The sequence below is a fragment of the Oncorhynchus masou genome, chromosome 24, assembly GCF_036934945.1.
Source record: "Oncorhynchus masou masou isolate Uvic2021 chromosome 24, UVic_Omas_1.1, whole genome shotgun sequence".
In the NCBI taxonomy this organism is placed as follows: Eukaryota; Metazoa; Chordata; class Actinopteri; order Salmoniformes; family Salmonidae; genus Oncorhynchus; species Oncorhynchus masou.
Genome location: NC_088235.1, coordinates 3,429,337 through 3,449,174, shown reverse-complemented (window position 1 = coordinate 3,449,174; position 19,838 = coordinate 3,429,337). Strand labels below are relative to the sequence as shown.

At 45.4% G+C, this 19,838-nt stretch overlaps 1 protein-coding gene across 1 annotated transcript in view; it reads right to left on the bottom strand.

The window, feature by feature from the left end:
• Window positions 1-4,907: 4,907 nt before the first annotated feature.
• Window positions 4,908-19,838, bottom strand: part of LOC135511796 (WD repeat-containing and planar cell polarity effector protein fritz homolog) — a 185,825-nt gene continuing 170,894 nt past the window's right edge. Inside the window, 2 exon segments of the mRNA XM_064933259.1 lie at window positions 4,908-5,482; window positions 10,876-10,967. Coding sequence (XP_064789331.1) covers window positions 10,909-10,967 — 59 coding nt within the window. The 3' untranslated portion in view covers window positions 4,908-5,482; window positions 10,876-10,908.

Here is a 19,838-nt window from a genome sequence, read left to right as displayed (position 1 = left end):
ACTGTGTCTCTGAGAGCAACAAAGTCAATCCGCTGGTCAGTCATTAAATCCCGCCCGGTCACACCATTATTATTCGTGACTGGGATCAACAGCCTCAGATGGTGTCTGTGGGGATGACATCACGTGGTCCGTATTGAGTCAAGAACAGGGTCCATGTGGGTTGGAGATGTCCTCCTCTGGCTCCCTGGATCGCCAGGTCACCGTATCCCTCAGGGTGAACTGACCCTATGGCCTAGCTACTTTCTGCCTGAGTGAGCCTGGGCCGCGTTCCAAATGGCATCCTATGCCCTACTTTTAACCAGGGTCCATATACAGTAGTAGTGCACTATATAGGGCATAGGGTGCCATTGGAAGCATATCCCCTGGATAGGCTCAAATACCTGTTGACGTTTTTCCAACTATCCTATCCAGGAAATGAACTGTGCTGGACCTTTTTGTTGTTGTTGTTTTAGCATACGTGAATGTGATTTATATCAGTGTGTGTGGGAGATCTGACAAGCCGGAGATATTATGTGTATGAGAGAGAGATCCAGTGGGTCTTCCCGAGATGGACCGATAGCACAACCTGCATGCTGGGACAGTTCTCCTCCTCCTTTTCTCATCCAACCTGGTTTTTCATTGGCTGTCTAGCGTCGCCAGACGTCAGCATCTTCACGTGTTGATAGGTCGGTCTGAGGAGCGAGACGGCATGGGGCCGGGCCTGGGAGGATACTTACCTGAGGAAGAGGTTAAACAGAGTTTAACGGGGTCGTGTTCATTAGTGCACAACGTAGCAAAGCGTTTTGCAAATTGATAATTAACATTTCTTATTGGACAAGTCCAAAGTAGTCCCTCCCTGCTTGTCTGTTTTTTCCCCCCGTTTGGGGCCGAATGAACATGACCCTGTACCGACATGGTGTAGTCAGGAGTGACGGCTCTAGTTTCAATGGTGCTTTGTGATACGTGGCCGTCCTGTCGGGCAGCCTTGGGTTTTGTTCGGCAGGTATTTTGGTTTTGTTTTATGCGTCAATTATGTCTGGGACTGGTACAAGAATCAAACGTTTTAGATTCCAATTGATAATTGGTGGTGTTGCAAGAGGTAATTAACAAGTGGCAGGGAGACCCGCTTTGCACAGTCATCCAGCAAGACATTTTTCCCCCTCTGAGATTGTGAGTATTTTTCTAAATTACAAACTAGGTTTGACTTTCGAATGTCTTCAACATATTTTACCTGATTTGATACTAATCATAAACGGACACTTTCAACAGCGGTGAGCAACACAAGACCTCTTTAATATTACACTTCAAAACTGCAATAACTGCCTGTTCAGGGGCAGAACGACAGATTTTGTACCTTGTCAGCTCGGGGATTTGAACTTGCAACCTTTCGGTTACTAGTCCAATGCACTAGGCTACAATGCCGCCCCTGTTAAGTGATGGTCAGGTCCGTCCAAGCCCCAGAGAAAGCCTCCAAGCCCCAGAGAAAGCCTCCAAGCCCCAGAGAAAGCCTCCAAGCCCCAGAGAAAACCTCCAAGCCCCAGGCAAAGCCTCCAAGCCCCAGGCAAAGCCTCCAAGCCCCAGGCAAAGCCTCCAAGCCCCAGAGAAAAAGGAACTTCCCTCCGAGCTGAAAGCAGCTTACTCATCCCCATGACAACCCAGGGAGTGCATTCACAGTATTCCTACTAGGTTTGGATAGGTAAAGCCCAGCTGAGTGCACACCAAGTCTCTGTCCAAAATGTCACCCTATTCCCTATATAGTGCACTACTTTTGACCAGGGCCCTATGGGACTAGGGTGCCATTTGGAACACAAGCTAGCTCTCCCTGACTGCTGCTTGCATCACACTCAAAACTCTGGCTCCCCTCAAATCCCCCCGCTCCCCTCAAGACTCCCGGCTCCTAGGCTCCTCTCAAAACCCCCTGCTCCCCTCAAGACCCCCGGCTCCTAGGCTCCCCTCAAGGCCCCGGCTCCCCTCAAGGCCCCGGCTCCTAGGCTCCCCTCTAGGCCCCGGCTCCCCTCAAGGCCCCTGCTCCCTTCAAGGCCCCGGCTCCTAGGCTCCCCTCAAGGCCCCGGCTCCTAGGCTCCTCTCATGACCCCGGCTCCCCTCAAGGCCCCTGCTCCCCTCAAGGCCCCGGCTCCCCTCAAGGCCCCGGCTCCCCCTCAAGGCCCCGGCTCCCCTCAAGGCCCCGGCTCCCCTCAAGGCCCCGGCTCCTAGGCTCCTCTCATGACCCCAGCTCCCCTCAAGGCCCCGGCTCCTAGGCTCCTCTCATGACCCCAGCTCCCCTCAAGGCCCCGGCTCCTAGGCTCCTCTCATGACCCCAGCTCCCCTCAAGGTGTTTGACTTGGATGGCCCAGTTCTAATACTGTGCATGGAGGACTTCTTTCCTTCTTTGAGGTCATCACTGATCTGACCAGGGTTGATTGGGGGAAGCAAAAGGATGGAAAATGTACCCAACACCAACACATCCGTCATGGACTATTATTACATCTGATATAGAAGGCTATAGGCTAGGCTACGAGGCAGCCAGAAAGACAGACAGAGACACAGACACAGAGAGAGACAGAGGGACAGAGAGACAGCCAGAGAGACAGACAGAGACAGAGACAAACAGAGGGACAGAGAGACACGAGAGACAGCCAGAGAGACAGACAGAGACAGAGAGAAACAGAGGGACAGAGAGACACGAGAGACAGCCAGAGAGACAGACAGAGACAGAGAGAAACAGAGGGACAGAGAAACAGACACGAGAGACAGCCAGAGAGACAGACAGAGACAGAGAGAAACAGAGGGACAGAGAAACAGACACGAAAGACAGAGGGACAGAGAGAGACAGACAGGGACAGAGGGACAATATTGTCAATATCAATATTGCTACATTGATATTGATTACTGCATTGTTGGGTTTAGAACTTGTAAGAAAGACATGTCACTGTACGTGACATTAAAAGCCCACAGAGTAGCTGTTGCACAAGATAACGTGGATGATAACGGATAATGATGGGTGGGGAAGACACGCACGCTGGGGGCTAGCTTCATTTACAACCGCTAACAAGGCCGCTCCCCCACTACACCACGCCCCACCAGTATTTTATTTTACCTTTATTTAACTAGGCAAGTCAGTTAAGAACAGATTCTTATTTTCAATGACGGCCTAGGAACAGTGGGTTAACTGCCTGTTCAGGGGCAGAACAACAGATGTGTACCTTGTCAGCTCAGGGGTTTGAACTTGCAACCTTTCGGTCTCACCACTAGGCTACCCTGCCAGTATAGTAATAGCACTGTCCTAATAGGCTCATCTCTTCTAGCCATCTCAGGTGGCTGGAGTCTATTAAAGGCCGACTCAATATATTTATTACTACACTTGAAGGCCCGTTTCCTGGACACAGATTGACGCCGGGATTCAACCGGACTTCGGGCTGTCGCCAATCCGGTTGAGCCGACATGCACAGCGAATAGAGATCCTCGCAAACGCAAGGCCTTTAAAAGACACATTGTCAACATACCCGCAGTCGACATAAATATATACATTTGCGATATTTTCTTATTTTTATTGGACAGCTAGAGAGGATGATAGTGGGGAGAGATAGAGGCGGGGTCAAAGGGCAGAAGCTAAACCTATGCTGACAACGTAGACGTGTGTGTGCTGGAGGCTGTGGTCTTAACGTTAGACAGGTGCCAGAGCTCTCCCAACAGGAGAGACATTTGTTATTTGGTTCTAATCAAAACTGTGTATATACACTGCTCAAAAAAATAAAGGGAACCCTAAAATAACACATCCTAGATCTGAATGAATGAAATATTCTTATTAAATACTTTTTTCTTTACATAGTTGAATGTGCTGACAACAAAATCACACAAACATTATCAATGGAAATCAGTTTGACTTCACAGAAGTGTGATTGACTTGGAGTTACATTGTGTTGTTTAAGTGTTCCCTTTATTTTTTTGAGCAGTGTATTAATAAAGTTGAGCAGACGGCTGCTTCCCCAGACAGATCAAACCGAGTCCTGGACTATAAAACGTGGTGATTCTCTACAATGGGTTTTAGCCCAGGACTAGGTGTAATCTGAGAGGATTGAAGTATTTGTAGTCCTAGCCGACACCTACAGGCCCACAGCAGACATCTAAAAAACAGATATCAACTGTAACCCAATGACTTTTATTATAGGTTTTGTAGGTTTTATTTTAAGATGGCAAGTCATTGAATGAGGTGATATTAGGCTGCAGTCGTTGTTTGAAAGTGACATGTATCAGGAGATAAAACCAATGACAATATCACTTATCCAAACAGCTGCTCTCTTGAGTATCACTGAACAAAACAGAACCATTTCTGTTTACATAAGACAAGTATTAGCCTTGTATCACCAGACAGAAACGTTATTATTTTCACCAATCTCTCTCCCAAAACGATTGACGATTGAAAAAACATACAATGATTATTATTTTTGGAAACCTAACAAAACAACACAAAGAAAGACAACACAGAAACCAACCCACCCTGACTGACTGATCTGTTCTGTCCATTTCACCATACTTTCCAGCCTCGGATTCGTTGTTGTATATATTTTTGAGAAGCAAATCCTCTTAGAATGCAGAGTAAATAGATTAGGATACAGTGGCGGATTAGGGTCTGCGCGGTGCTGTCAGATTAGTCCCGAGCGCAGCGCGTCGACAGCTCGTGACAAGGCCGTGGCTGCTGTTCAGGAAAGGGGCTCGAGCTGCTCCGTTCGGCGCGCAGTGCTGCTGCCCGTGCTCACCGCTTAAAAATCGCTTGTTATATTGGCTTCCGTTCATGAATAAAAACCGTCGGCAGTCCGTAATCTCGACACATACACACAGTAGCCTACACGGTACACAGTACAAACTGTAGGCCACATCATCTGATAAACTATAGAGAGACCAAACATTCACTGCCTCAGCATGCCTAATGATAGTGGGTTTGACATATTTTAGTGTGCAACAAGTACAAGGGACAGGCCTAAAAGCCATAAACACAAGATACAAAACCTCTTTAATACAGCAATACAATAGGCTAGTTTACAGCTCTGTATTAGAATACTGAAAAAGGTGACCAGGGTCAATCATGAAAAACAAAAAGCCTAATTACTGCACTGTTTTAAACGAGGCTGGGATTAAAGAACAATTCAATTAAACGGGCAGAAAATTTAAAACACAATTTTTCAGCAGGAGGGCTGGTTGTGAGAGAACGGAGATGGGGCTGGACAGGGCTAGGCCTATATTGCATATACAACATTCTGTTAAAATAAAACCTTAGCATAATTATTCACATTTGACTTAGACTTAAATTCATAATTATTAGGCTAATCAAGCATCAACATTTCAGAATAGAGCTAGATCAGTTATCAGATATATTTACAGAATACATTTGATTTAAAAAATGCATTAAAAAAGATGGAGTTTACAGTCGAAAAGAAATGGTCAAAGGCTGTTTTCAAACAAGACCAAAATGAACCACTTTCAGCTTCCCTGCATCTTTGGTCACCTGAGTTGGGGAAAGAAAGAGGGGGGAAGAAATAGGGGGAGAGAAAGAGGGGTAAAGAAATAGGGGGGAAGAATAAGGGGTATAGAAAGAAGGGGGAGAAAGAGGGTTATAGAAAGAGGGGGAGAAAGAGGGGTAAAGAAAGAGGGGGAGAAAGAGGGGAGAAAGAGGGGTAAAGAAAGAGGGGGGAGAAAGAGGGGGAGAAGAGGGGGAGAAAGAGGGGGAGAAGAGGGGGAGAAAGAGGGGGTAAAGAAAGAGGGGGAGAAAGAGGGGTATAGAAAGAGGAGGGAGAAAGAGGGGGTAAAGAAAGAGGGGGAGAAAGGGGGGGAGAAAGAGGGGGTAAAGAAAGAGGGGGGAGAAGGAGGGGTAAAGAAAGAGGGGGAGAAAGAGGGGGAAAAGAAAGAGGGGGAGAGAAAGATGGGTGAGAAAGAGGGGGAGAAAGAGGGGGAGAAAGAGGGGTAAAGAAAGAGGGGAGAAAGAGGGGGAGAAAGAGGGGTAAAGAAAGAGGGGGAGAAAGAGGGGTAAAGAAAGAGGGGGAGAAAGAGGGGGAGAAAGAGGGGTAAAGAAAGAGGGGGAGAAAGAGGGGGAGAAAGAGGGGGAGAAACAGGGTAAAGAAAGAGGTGGGAGAAAGAGGGGTAAAGAAAGAGGGGGAGAAAGAGGGGGAGAAAGAGGGGAGAAAGAGGGGGAGAAAGAGGGGGAGAAGGAGGGGTAAAGAAAGAGGGGGAGAAAGAGGGGGAGAAAGAGGGGTAAAGAAAGAGGGGGGGAGAAGGAGGGGTAAAGAAAGAGGGGGAGAAGGAGGGGTAAAGAAAGAGGGGGAGAGAAAGATGGGTGAGAAAGAGGGGGAGAAAGAGGGGGAGAAAGAGGGGTAAAGAAAGAGGGGGAGAAAGAGGGGGAGAAAGAGGGTAAAGAAAGAGGGGGAGAGAAAGAGGGGGAGAAAGAGTGGGAGAAAGAGGGGGAGAGAAAGAGGGGGGAGAAAGAGGGGGAGAGAAAGAGGGGGAAAGAGGCAGGTTTACTTGAAGGTCTACTCAAACTGATCACATTCATGCGACGTCCAGGGTCAGTCCATTCAGTGCTTCAGCTAGAGGTTTATTAAGGTTGTAAAATGCCCAACATTCCCAAGTCCTGGTTAGAAGATCCTCTGGGTAACTTGTAGATGGTATTTCTAGAAAACATTGTAATTTGGGGAAAGTTACATGAATTATTTTACTGATCAAAATCATGTACAAAATTTGATGTAATAATCAACATGACCTACTCGAACATCTCTGTCAACCAGGATCAGTAAATCAACATGACCTACTCGAACATCTCTCTCAACCAGGATCAGTAAATCAACATGACCTACTCGAACATCTCTCTCAACCAGGATCAGTAAATCAACATGACCTACTCGAACATCTCTCTCAACCAGGATCAGTAAATCAACATGACCTACTCGAACATCTCTGTCAACCAGGATCAGTAAATCAACATGACCTACTCGAACATCTCTGTCAACCAGGATCAGTAAATCAACATGACCTACTCGAACATCTCTGTCAACCAGGATCAGTAAATCAACATGACCTACTCTAACATCTCTGTCAACCAGGATCAGTAAATCAACATGACCTACTCTAACATCTCAATAGATAGAACAAACTAACCAACGAACCCAACACAGACAGACAGACAGACAGACAGAGACACACACACACACACACACACACACACACACACACACACACACACACACACACACACACACACACACACACACACACACACACACACACACACACACACACACACACACACACACACACACACACACACACACACACACTCAGTAGGCCTCAATCATACAGACCAGCTAAATCTTGAATTTGGACTTCCCTCCCCTCTCCTCCTCTCTCCAAACCATTGTCACTCAGGGCGACCTCCCAGCCTTGAGCCGTGTGTTAATAGTGGTTATGATTGACATTAAAACCCTAACAACGTTAACTAGATACATATTTAAACAGCAATGCAAATTCTTCCTCCAATAGCCTACAGTCTGGATTACCAAGTGACTGTGTGATTCAGTGGTGGTGGTGCCGAGACAATCTCCCGCTAATCGCCCGGAAAAAATATATATTACTACGGCAAAGATGATGAAGACGAGGAATGCATCCCAAATGGCATCTTTTCCCTATCCAGTGCACTACTATAGACCAGAGCCCTATTCCCTATCTAGTGCACTACTATAGACCAGAGCCCTATTCCCTATCTAGTGTAATACTATAGACCATAGCCTTATTCCCTATCTAGTGCACTACTATAGACCAGAGCCCTATTCCCTATCTAGTGCACTACTATAGACCAGAGCCCTATTCCCTATCTAGTGCACTACTATAGACCAGAGCCCTATTCCCTATCTAGTGCACTACTATAGACTAGAGCCCTATTCCCTATCTAGTGCACTACTATAGACCAGAGCCCTATTCCCTATATAGTGCACTATTATAGAACAGAGTCCTACTCCCTATATAGTGCACTACTTTAGACCAGAGCCCTATTCCCTATATAGTGCACTACTATAGAACAAAGTCCTACTCCCTATATAGTGCACTACTTTAGAACAGAGCCCTATTACCTATATAATGCATTACTTTAGACCAGGGCCCCATGGGATTCCCTATATAGTGCACTACTATAGAACAGAGTCCTACTCCCCGTGGGATTCGCTATGGGCCTTAGTCAAAAGTAGTGTATATATACACAGTGCTGTGAAAATGTATTTGCTCCCTTCCTGATTACTTATTTCTTTGCACATTTGTCACACTTAAATGTTTCAGATCATCAAACAAATGTTAATATTACACAAAGATAACCCAAATAACAACAAAATGCAGTTAAGTGGTAATAAATCAAATTAAGGGAAAATAGCTATCCGAACCTTCATGGCCCTATGTGACAAAGTAATTGAATTTACTGTGGTTAATCACATTTATTCAATTTCACTAGCCACACCCAGGCCTGATTACTGCCAGACCTGTTGAATCAAGAAATCACTTAACCTCTCTTGGGTAGGGGGCAGTATTTTCATGTCCGGATGAAAAGCGTGCCCAAAGTAAACTGCCTGTTACCCAGTCCCAGAAGCTAGGATATGCATATAATTGGTAGATTTGCATATAAAATGATGTCTGTGAGTATAACAGAACAGATATGGCGAAACCCCGAGGAAGAACCATCAAAAAAAAATTATGTTCAGCCTTCCACTGTTTCCAATGGCTTTCATGTTTATTATGAGGCGAAGTCCTCCCAGATTGCAGTTCCTAGGGCTTCCACTAGATGTCAACAGTCTTTAGAAAGAGTTTCAGGCTGTTTTTTTGGAAAAACGAGCAAGAAGTTGTAGTTTTTCTAAGTCGCTCCCATTTTGGCTGTAGTGTTTCCATGCGCGTGGGTGAAAGCGCGGTTTGTTATTTATCTCCGGTAATGAACATTCCATTCTCCGTCTTAAAATGGATAATTTATTCATTATTCGTTTATTCTTTGGGATTAATTTTGTATGCATTTTGAAGGAGGGAAACCGGTGGATTATTGAATGAAGTGCGCCAGCTAAACTGAGTTCTTATGGATATAAAGAAGGACTTTATCGAACATTTTTGATGTAACTGGGACCTTTTGGAGTGCCAACAGAAGAAGATCTTTGAAGATAAGGCATTTATTATATCGCTATTTCTGACTTTCGTGTCGCACCTGCCTGGTTGAATTAAAAAAAAAAAAGTTTTTGTGTGCGGGGCGCTGTCCTCAGATAATCGCATGGTGTGCTTTCGCCGTAAAGCCTTTTTGAAATCTGACACAGTGGCTGGATTAACAAGAAGTTAATCTTTATTTTGATGTATAATACTTGTATTTTCATGAATGTTAAATATTTATATTTCTGTAATTTGAAATTCGCGCTCTGCAATTTCACCGGATGTTGGCGAGGTGGGACGCTACTACCCCACGTGCCCATAAGAAGTTAAATAGAACCTGTCTGACAAAGTGAAGTAGGCCAAAAGATCTCAAAAAGCAAGACATCATGCCGCGATCCAAAGAAATTCAGGAACAGATGAGAATCAAAGTAATTGACATCTATCAGTCTGGAAAGGGTTACAAAGCCATATCTAAGGCTTTTTGGGACTCCAGCGAACCATGAGCCATTATACACAAATGGAGAAAATTTGGAACAGTGGTGAACCTTCCCAGGAGTGGCCGTCCTACCAAAATTACCCCGAGAGCGCAGTGACGACTCATCCAAGAGGTCACAAAAGAACCCACAACAACATCTACAGAACTGCAGGCCTCACTTGCCTCAGTTAAGGTCAGTGTTCATGACTCAACCATAAGAACGAGACGGGGCAAACATGGCATCCATGGCAGAGTTCAAAGGTGAAAGCCACTGCTGACCAAAAAGAACATAAAGGCTCATCTCACTTTTGGCATAAAACATCTTGATGATCCCCAAAACTTATTGGGAAAATATTCTGTGGACTGATGAGACAAAAGTTGAACTTTTTGGAAGGTGTGCGTCCCATTACATCTGGTGTTAAAGTAACACAGCATTTCAGAAAAAGAACATCGTACCAACAGTCCAATATGGTGGTGGTGGTGTGATGGTCTGGGGCTGCTTTGCTGCTTCAGGACCTGGACGACTTGCTGTGATTGATGGAACCATGAATTCTGCTCTCCACCAAATAATCCTGAAGGAGAATGTCCGGCCATCCATTCGTGACCTCCAGCTGAAGTGCACTTGGGTTCTGCAGCAGGACAATGATCCAAAACACACCAGCAAGTCCACCTCTGAATGGCTTAAATAAAAACAAAATGGTTTAGGAGTGACCTAGTCAAAGTCCGGACTTGAATCCGATTGAGATGCTGTGGCGTGACCTTAAAAAGGCGGTTCATGCTCGAAAACGCTCCAATGTGGCTGAATTAAAACAATTCTGCAAAGAAGAGGGGCCAAAATTCCTCAACAGCGATGTGAAAGACTCAATGTGAAAGACTCAATGTGAAAGACTCAATGTGAAAGACTCATTGTGAAAGACTCATTGTGAAAGACTCATTGCCAGTTATCACAAACACAAATTGCAGCTGTTGCTGCTGAGGCACAACCAGTTATTAGGTTTAGGGGGCAATTACTTTTTCACATTGGTCCATGAAGGTTTGGATAGCTTTTTCCCCTTAATAAATAAAATCATCACTTAACTGCATTTTGTGTTCACTTGGGTTATCTTTGTGTAATATTTACATTGTTTGATGATCTGAAACATTTAAGTGACAGATGTGCAAAAAAATAAGAAATCAGGAAGGGGGCAAATACTTTTTCACAGCACTGTGTGCACGCACACGCACGCACGCACGCACGCACACACACACGCACACACACACACCTGTTTGTCTCCATGGTCATGCCTGATCAGTGCTCAGGGTCCCGGTGTTTCTCTCCTCCAGTGGCCAGCTCCTGTTGGTCGGTCCTGCTCTGCTGATTAACCAATCACAAGAGAGACAATCAGAATGTGCAGAGATCTACAGGATCCAGCAGTGAAGTGGTTGAATCTACAGAGATCTACAGGATCCAGCAGATGGCCAAGGTATCTGCTCGTAGTAAGTAACCATCCTGGATGGCCAAGGTATCTGCTCGTAGTAAGTAACCATCCTGGATGGCCAAGGTATCTACCAGTAGTAAGTAACCATCCTAGATGGCCAAGGTACAGTGGGGAGAACAAGTATTTGATACACTGACGATTTTGCAGATTTTCCTACTTACAAAGCATGTAGAGGTCTGTAATTTTTTATTATAGGTACACTTCAACTGTGAGACGGAATCTAAAACAAATATACAGAAAATCACATTGTATGATTTTTAAGTAATTAATTTGCAATTTATTGTGTGACATAAGTATTTGATCACCTAACAACCAGTAAGAATTCTGGCTCTCACAGACCTGTTAGTTTTTCTTTAAGAAGCCCTCCTGTTCTCCACTCATTACCTGTATTAACTGCACCTGTTTGAACTCGTTATCTGCATAAAAGACACCTGCCCACAGACTCAATCAAACAGACTCCAACCTCTCTACAATGGCCAAGACCAGAGAGCTGTGTAAGGACATCAGGGATAAAATTGTAGACCTGCACAAGGCTGGGATGGGCTACAGGACAATAGGCAAGCAGCTTGGTGAGAAGGCAACAACTGTTGGCGCAATTATTAGAAAATGGAAGAAGTTCAAGATGACGGTCAAATCACCCTCGGTCTGGGGCTCCATGCAACATCTCACCTCGTGGGGCATCAATGATCATGAGGAAGGTGAGGGATCAGCCCAGAACTACACGGCAGGACCTGTCAATGACCTGAAGAGAGCTGGGACCACAGTCTCAAAGAGAACCATTAGTAACACACTACGCCATCATGGATTAAAATCCTGCAGCGCACGCAAGGTACCCCTGCTCAAGCCAGCACATGTCCAGGCCGGTCTGAAGTTTGCCAATGACCATCTGGAGGATCCAGATGTGGAATGGGAGAAGGTCATGTGGTCTGATGAGACAAAAATAGAGCTTTTTGGTCTAAACTCCATTCGCCGTGTTCGGAGGAAAAAGAAGGATGAGTACAACCCCAAGAACACCATCCTAACCGTGAAGCATGGAGGTGGAAACATCATTCTTTGGGGATGCTTTTCTGCAAAGGGGACAGGACGACTGCACCGTATTGAGGGGAGGATGGACGTGGCCATGTATCGCGAGATCTTGGCCATCAACCTCCTTCCCTCAGTAAAAGCATTGAAGATGGGTCGTGGCTGGGTCTTCCAGCATGACAACGACCCGAAACACACAGCCAGGGCAACTAAGGGGTGGCTCCGTAAGAAGCATCTCAAGGTCCTGGAGTGGCCTAGCCAGTCTCCAGACCTTAACCCAATAGAACATCTTTGGAGGGAGCTGAAAGTCCGTATTGCCCAGCGACAGCCCCAAAACCTGAAGGATCTGGAGAAGGTCTGTATGGAGGAGTGGGCCAAAATCCCTGCTGCAGTGTGTGCAAACCTGGTCAACTACAGGAAACGTATGATCTCTGTAATTGCAAACAAAGGTTTCTGTACCAAAATATTAAGTTCTGCTTTTCTGATGTATCAAATACTTATTTCATGCAATAAAATGCAAATTAATTACTTAAAAATCATACAATGTGATTTTCTGTATATTTGTTTTAGATTCCGTCTCTCACAGTTGAAGTGTACCTATGATAAAAATGACAGACCTCTACATGTTTTGTAAGTAGGAAAACCTGCAGAATCGGCAGTATATCAAATACTTGTTCTCCCCACTGTATATATTATGGGTGTGGAAGGCTTATATTCTGCCTAGATATAATTTAACAAGCTCTGAATTCATTAGGTTATTGCTGATTGTTTGCATTTGACCTTTAATTGCGCAACAAAGCTTATTTAGATAAAACATTTTTAAAACATGGAGATATACTGTATATCGTGAATTGCCCACAAGTTTAGATATGATTTTTAGGCCACAGCCGTAGCTGACACTACAGCCTTCAGGGCTGGGCTGTGTGCCTCCATCTCTACTCATAGATCCCAGATAGACAGAGGGGTCTATTCAATCTGAACCTGGAACTGGGTTTCCTGGTTAAACCAGACTGTGACATTAGGGACGAAAACACACCTGACTCAGTATCAGTGGTTAAGGGGGCAACTTCTATGCTATTGAATCCACTACACTGCCTTCCAGCTAAATAGAAACGCCAGCCAATTCCCAAAGACAGTAGAGACAGAGAGATAGGGGAGAAGATGTGCTACTTCCTCTTTTCAACATTAGTCAGAACGTTGGTCCCCTTCCCAGATTTTCGTCTCTTCCTCCTCTCTCTCTCTCCCCCCCAAACCGTCATTGTTTCTCATCTCCATCTCTTCTCGCCGAGCCAAACGGGAGGAATAATTCCCCCCCCCCCCCCCATCCCCATCTCACTAAGCTGTCATTGGCTCCACATAACAAACAATGAAACTTCATCTGAGACCAGATTACCATGGTTTCAATAAAAACGTACAAATTGAGAGAAAAAATAATGTAAAACAGAAAAGGCAAAAGGGAAAAGGGGAAATGGATGGTCTCTCCTCTCCTCTCTCTGTAGTTATGATGGAAATGGATGGTCTCTTCTCTCCTCTCTCTGTAGTTATGATGGAAATGGATGGTCTCTTCTCTCCTCTCTGTAGTTATGATGGAAATGGATGGTCTCTTCTCTCCTCTCTCTGTAGTTATGATGGAAATGGATGGTCTCTCCTCTCCTCTCTCTGTAGTTATGATGGAAATGGATGGCCTCTTCTCTCCTCTCTCTGTAGTTATGATGGAAATGGATGGTCTCTTCTCTCCTCTCTGTAGTTATGATGGAAATGAATGGCCTCTTCTCTCCTCTCTCTGTAGTTATGATGGAAATGGATGGTCTCTCCTCTCTCCTCTCTGTAGTTATGATGGAAATGGATGATCTCTTCTCTCCTCTCTGTAGTTATGATGGAAATGAATGGCCTCTTCTCTCCTCTCTCTGTAGTTATGATGGAAATGGATGGCCTCTTCTCTCCTCTCTCTGTAGTTATGATGGAAATGGATGGTCTCTTCTCTCCTCTCTGTAGTTATGATGGAAATGAATGGCCTCTTCTCTCCTCTCTGTAGTTATGATGGAAATGGATGGCCTCTTCTCTCCTCTCTCTGTAGTTATGATGGAAATGGATGGTCTCTTCTCTCCTCTCTGTAGTTATGATGGAAATGAATGGCCTCTTCTCTCCTCTCTCTGTAGTTATGATGGAAATGGATGGTCTCTCCTCTCTCCTCTCTGTAGTTATGATGGAAATGGATGATCTCTCCTCTCTCTGTAGTTATGATGGACATGGATGGTCTCTTCTCTCCTCTCTCTGTAGTTATGATGGAAATGGATGGTCTCTTCTCTCCTCTCTCTGTAGTTATGATGGAAATGGATGGTCTCTTCTCTCCTCTCTCTGTAGTTATGATGGAAATGGATGGTCTCTTCTCTCCTCTCTCTGTAGTTATGATGGAAATGGATGGTCTCTCCTCTCTCCTCTCTGTAGTTATGATGGAAATGGATGATCTCTCCTCTCTCTGTAGTTATGATGGAAATGGATGGTCTCTTCTCTCCTCTCTGTAGTTATGATGGAAATGGATGGTCTCTTCTCTCCTCTCTCTGTAGTTATGATGTTTGGGGAGGTATCTTGATCTGTGTGTCTTAGGCAGTGTCAGCTGTCCAGGGGAGAACCTGGGTATAGACCAGGGGAGAACCTGGGTATAGACCAGGGGAGAACCTGGGTATTGACCAGGGGAGAACCTGGGTATAGACCAGGGGAGAACCTGGGTATAGACCAGGGGAGAACCTGGGTATAGACCAGGGGAGAACCTGGGTATAGACCAGGGGAGAACCTGGGTATAGTCCAGGGGAGAACCTGGGTATAGACCAGGGGAGAACCTGGGTATAGACCAGGGGAGAACCTGGGTATTGACCAGGGGAGAACCTGGGTATAGACCAGGGAGAACCTGGGTATAGACCAGGGGAGAACCTGGGTATAGACCAGGGAGAACCTGGGTATAGACCAGGGGAGAACCTGGGTATAGACCAGGGGAGAACCTGGGTATAGACCAGGGGAGAACCTGGTATAGACCAGGGGAGAACCTCGGTATAGACCAGGGAGAACCTGGGTATAGACCAGGGGAGAACCTGGGTATAGACCAGGGGAGAACCTGGGTATAGACCAGGGGAGAACCTGGGTATAGACCAGGGGAGAACCTGGGTATAGACCAGGGGAGAACCTGGGTATAGACCGGGGAGAACCTGGGTATAGACCGGGGGAGAACCTGGGTATAGACCGGGGAGAACCTGGGTATAGACCGGGGAGTACCTGGGTATAGACCAGGGGAGAACCTGGGTATTGACCAGGGGAGAACCTGGGTATAGACCAGGGGAGAACCTGGGTATTGACCAGGGGAGAACCTGGGTATAGACCAGGGGAGTACCTGGGTATAGACCAGGGGAGAACCTGGGTATAGACCAGGGGAGAACCTGGGTATAGACCAGGGGAGAACCTGGGTATAGACCAGGGGAGTACCTGGGTATAGACCAGGGGAGAACCTGGGTATAGACCAGGGGAGAACCTGGGTATAGACCAGGGGAGAACCTGGGTATAGACCGGGGGAGAACCTGGGTATAGACCGGGGGAGAACCTGGGTATAGACCAGGGGAGAACCTGGGTATAGACCAGGGGAGAACCTGGGTATAGACCAGGGGAGAACCTGGGTATAGATCAGGGGAGAACCTGGGTATAGAGACCAGGGGAGAACCTGGGTATAGACCAGGGGAGAACCTGGGTATAGACCAGGGGAGTACCTGGGTATAGACCAGGGGAGAACCTGGGTATAGACCAGGGGAGAACCTGGGTATAGACCAGGGGAGAACCTGGGTATAGACCAGGGGAGAACCTGGGTATAGACCACTGCCTAATCACCCTGACCCTCTTTACTTCTTTCTGTTTTAAAAGAGCTTATGTCAGTCCACCCCTGTCTCACTCACTCTTGCTCTCTCTCTCACTCTCACGCTCACTCTCTTTCTCTTGCTCTCGCTCTTTCTCTTGCTCTCTCTCACTCACTCTTGCTCTCTCTCTCTCTTACTCTCACTCTCTCGCTCTCTCTCACTCACTCTCTTGCACTCTATCTTACTCTCACTCTCTTGCTCACTCTCTTTCTCTTGCTCTCTCTCACTCTCTTGCTCTCTCTCTTGCTCTCTCTCTCTCTCACTCTCTTGCTCTCTCTCTTGCTCTTTCTCTTGCTCTTTCTCTCACTCTTGCTCACTCTCTCACTCACTCTCTTTCTCTCTCTTGCTCTCTCTCTCACTCTCACTCTCTTTCTCTTGCTCTCTTGCTCTCTCTCTTTTCTCTTGCTCTCTCTCTCTCTATCTTTCTCTTGCTCTCTCTTTCTCTTGCTCTCTCTCTCTTTCTCTTGCTCTCTCTCTCTCTTTCTCTTGCTCTCTCTCTCACTCTTTCTCTTTCTCTCTCTCTCTCTTGCTCTCTCTCTCACTCTCTCTTTCTCTTGCTCTCTCTCTCTCACTCTTTCTCTTTCTCTTGCTCTCTTGCACTCTCTCTTTCTCTTGCTCTCTCTCTCTCACTCTTGCTTTCTCTCTCTCACTCTTTCTCTTGCTCTCTCTCTCTCTTTCTCTTGCTCTCTTGCTCTCTCTCTTTCTCTTGCTCTCTCTCTCTCACTCTTGCTCTCTCTCTCTCACTCTCTCTTTATCTTGCTCTCTTGCTCTCTCTCTCTCTCTTTCTCTTGCTCTCTCTCTCTTTCTCTTGCTCTCTCACTCTTTCTCTTTCTCTCTCTCTCTTGCTCTCTCTCTCTTTCTCTTGCTTTCTCTCTCTTTCTCTTTCTCTTGCTCTCTCTCTCGCTCTCTCTCTCTTGGGTCTGTCTGTTTAGATTTTGAAATGGATGGCGGGAGCACAGGACAAAAAGAGGAGAGGAAATGAGGGAATAGGAGAATGAGGAGGAGGGGAAACGACAGCATCATGAGTGATACTGTCAAACAGCCATGAAAAGCCTATAAGGGATAAAAGTGTTTTTTTTTCCTATTTTAATCTAATATTCAAATTCACATAAATACTCAATATGTTAGTTGGGGTGAACTATAAACATGACCCTCTTCCTTCCCTTCTCCTCCTCTCCTTTAGTCAAACCGTTTTCCTCCACTCCTTTAGTCAAACCGTTTTCCTCCTCTCCTTTAGTCAAACCGTTTTCCTCCTCTCCTTTAGTCAAACTGTTTTCCTCCTCTCCTTTAGTCAAACTGTTTTCCTCCTCTCCTTTAGTCAAACCGTTTTCCTCCTCTCCTTTAGTCAAACCGTTTTTCTCCTCTCCTTTAGTCAAACCGTTTTCCTCCTCTCCTTTAGTCAAACCTTTTTCCTCCTCTCCTTTAGTCAAACCGTTTTCCTCCTCTCCTTTAGTCAAACCGTTTTCCTCCTCTCCTTTAGTCAAACCGTTTTCCTCCTCTCCTTTAGTCAAACCGTTTTCCTCCTCTCCTTTAGTCAAACCGTTTTCCTCCTCTCCTTTAGTCAAACCGTTTTCCTCCTCTCCTTTAGTCAAACCGTTTTCCTCCTCTCCTTTAGTCAAACCGTTTCATTGTCTTTCATGTTTGTGAGTGTGTTGTTCCTAAACACAGAGATGATGCCTCTGCTCTAGAGACCGGAGATGGAGCAGTTTGAGAGGCAAAATGGGGCTTTAATGTGTCTTTTTAATGTCTCTGGTCCACTACAGACTTAGTGATGGACTGTCTCAATGTCTCTGGTCCACTACAGACTTAGTGATGGACTGTCTCAATGTCTCCGGTCCACTACAGACTTAGTGATGGACTGTCTCAATGTCTCTGGTCCACTACAGACTTAGTGATGGACTGTGTCAATGTCTCTGGTCCACTACAGATTTAGTGATGGACTGTGTCAATGTCTCTGGTCCACTACAGACTTAGTGATGGACTGTTAAAAAGCATTAGGCAGATAGACTCCAGAGGGGATTGACATTTAAAATGCCACTAGTCCACAGAAGATGTAAGAATGCGCGACTAAGTCGTTTTGGATAAAAGGGCCATCTGAATGACGTACACTACTGGTCAATAGTTTTAGAACAACTCATTCAAGGGTTTTTCTTCATTTTTTTTATATTTTCTACATTGTAGAATAATAGTGAAGATATCAAAACTATGAAATAACACATACAGCATCATGTAGTAACCAAAACAATGTTAAACAAATCAAAATATATTTGAGATTCTTCAAATAGCCATCCTTTGCCTTGATGACAGCTTTGCACACTCTTGGCATTCTCTCAACCAGCTTCATGATGTCACCTGGAATACATTTCAATTAACAGGTGTGCCTTGTTAAAAGTACATTTGTGGAATTTCTTTCCTTCTTAATGCATTTGAGCTAATCAGTTGTGTTGTGACAAGGTAAGGGGAGTATACAGAAGATAGCCCTATTTGGTAAAAGACCGAGTCCATATTATGGCAAGAACAGCTCAAATAAGCAAAGAGATACAACAGTACATCATTACTTTAAGACATGAAGGTCACTCAATACAGAATATTTCAAGAACTTTGAAAGTTTCTTCAAGTGCTGTCACAAAAACAATCAAGCGCTATGATGAACCTGGCTCTCATGAGGACCGCCACAGGAGTGGAAGACCCAGAGTCACCTCTGCTGCAGAGGATACGTTCATTAGAGTTAACTGCACCTCAGAAATCGCAGCCCAAATAAATGCTTCAGAGTTGAAGTAACAGACACTTCTCAACATCAACTGTTCAGAGGAGACTGTGTGAATCAGGCCTTCGTGGTCGAATTGCTGCAAAGAAACCACTACGAAAGGACACCAATATGAGGAATTGACTTGCTTGGGCCAAGAAACACGAGCAATGGACATTAGACTGGTGGAAATTTGTCCTTTGGTTTGATGAGTCCAAATTGGAGATTTTTGGTTCCAACCGCCGTGTCTTTGTGGGATGCGATGTGGGTGAACAGATGATCTCCGCATGTGTATTTCCCACCGTGAAGCATGGAGGAGGTGGTGTTATGGTGTTGGGGTGCTTGGCTGGTGACAATGTCTGTGATTTATTTACAATTCAAGGCACACTTAACCACCATGGCTACGCATAGTGGGACTATCATTTTCAACAGGACAATGACCCAGAACACACCTCCTGGCTGCGTAGAAGAAGAAGAAGGAGAGTGATGGAGTGCTGCATCAGATGACCTGGCCTCCACAATCCCCCGACCTCAACCAAATTGAGATGGTTTGGTATGAGTAGGACCGCAGACTTAAGAAAAAGCAGCCAACAAGTGCTCACCATATGTGGGAACTCCTTCACGACTGTTGGAAAAGCATTCCAGGTGAAGCTGGTTGAGAGAATGTGAAGAGTGTGCAAAGTTGTCATCAAGGGAAATTTGAAGAATCTCAAATATAAAATATATTTTGATTTGTGTAACACTTTTCTGGTTACTACATGATTCCATGTGTTATTTCATAGTTTTGATGTCTTCACTATTAATTTACAATGTAGAAAATTTTAAAAATGAAGAAAAACCTTGGAATGAGTAGGTGTTCTAAATGTTTTGACCGGTAGTGTAAATAATGTCCCACCACAACATGTCCCAATAACACATGTCCCACCCCTACATGTCCCACCCCCACATGTCCCAACAACACATGTCCCACCAACACGTCCCAACAACACATGTCCCACCACCACATGTCCCAACAACACGTGTCCCACCAACACGTCTCAACAACACATGTCCCACCATCACATGTCCCACCACCACAT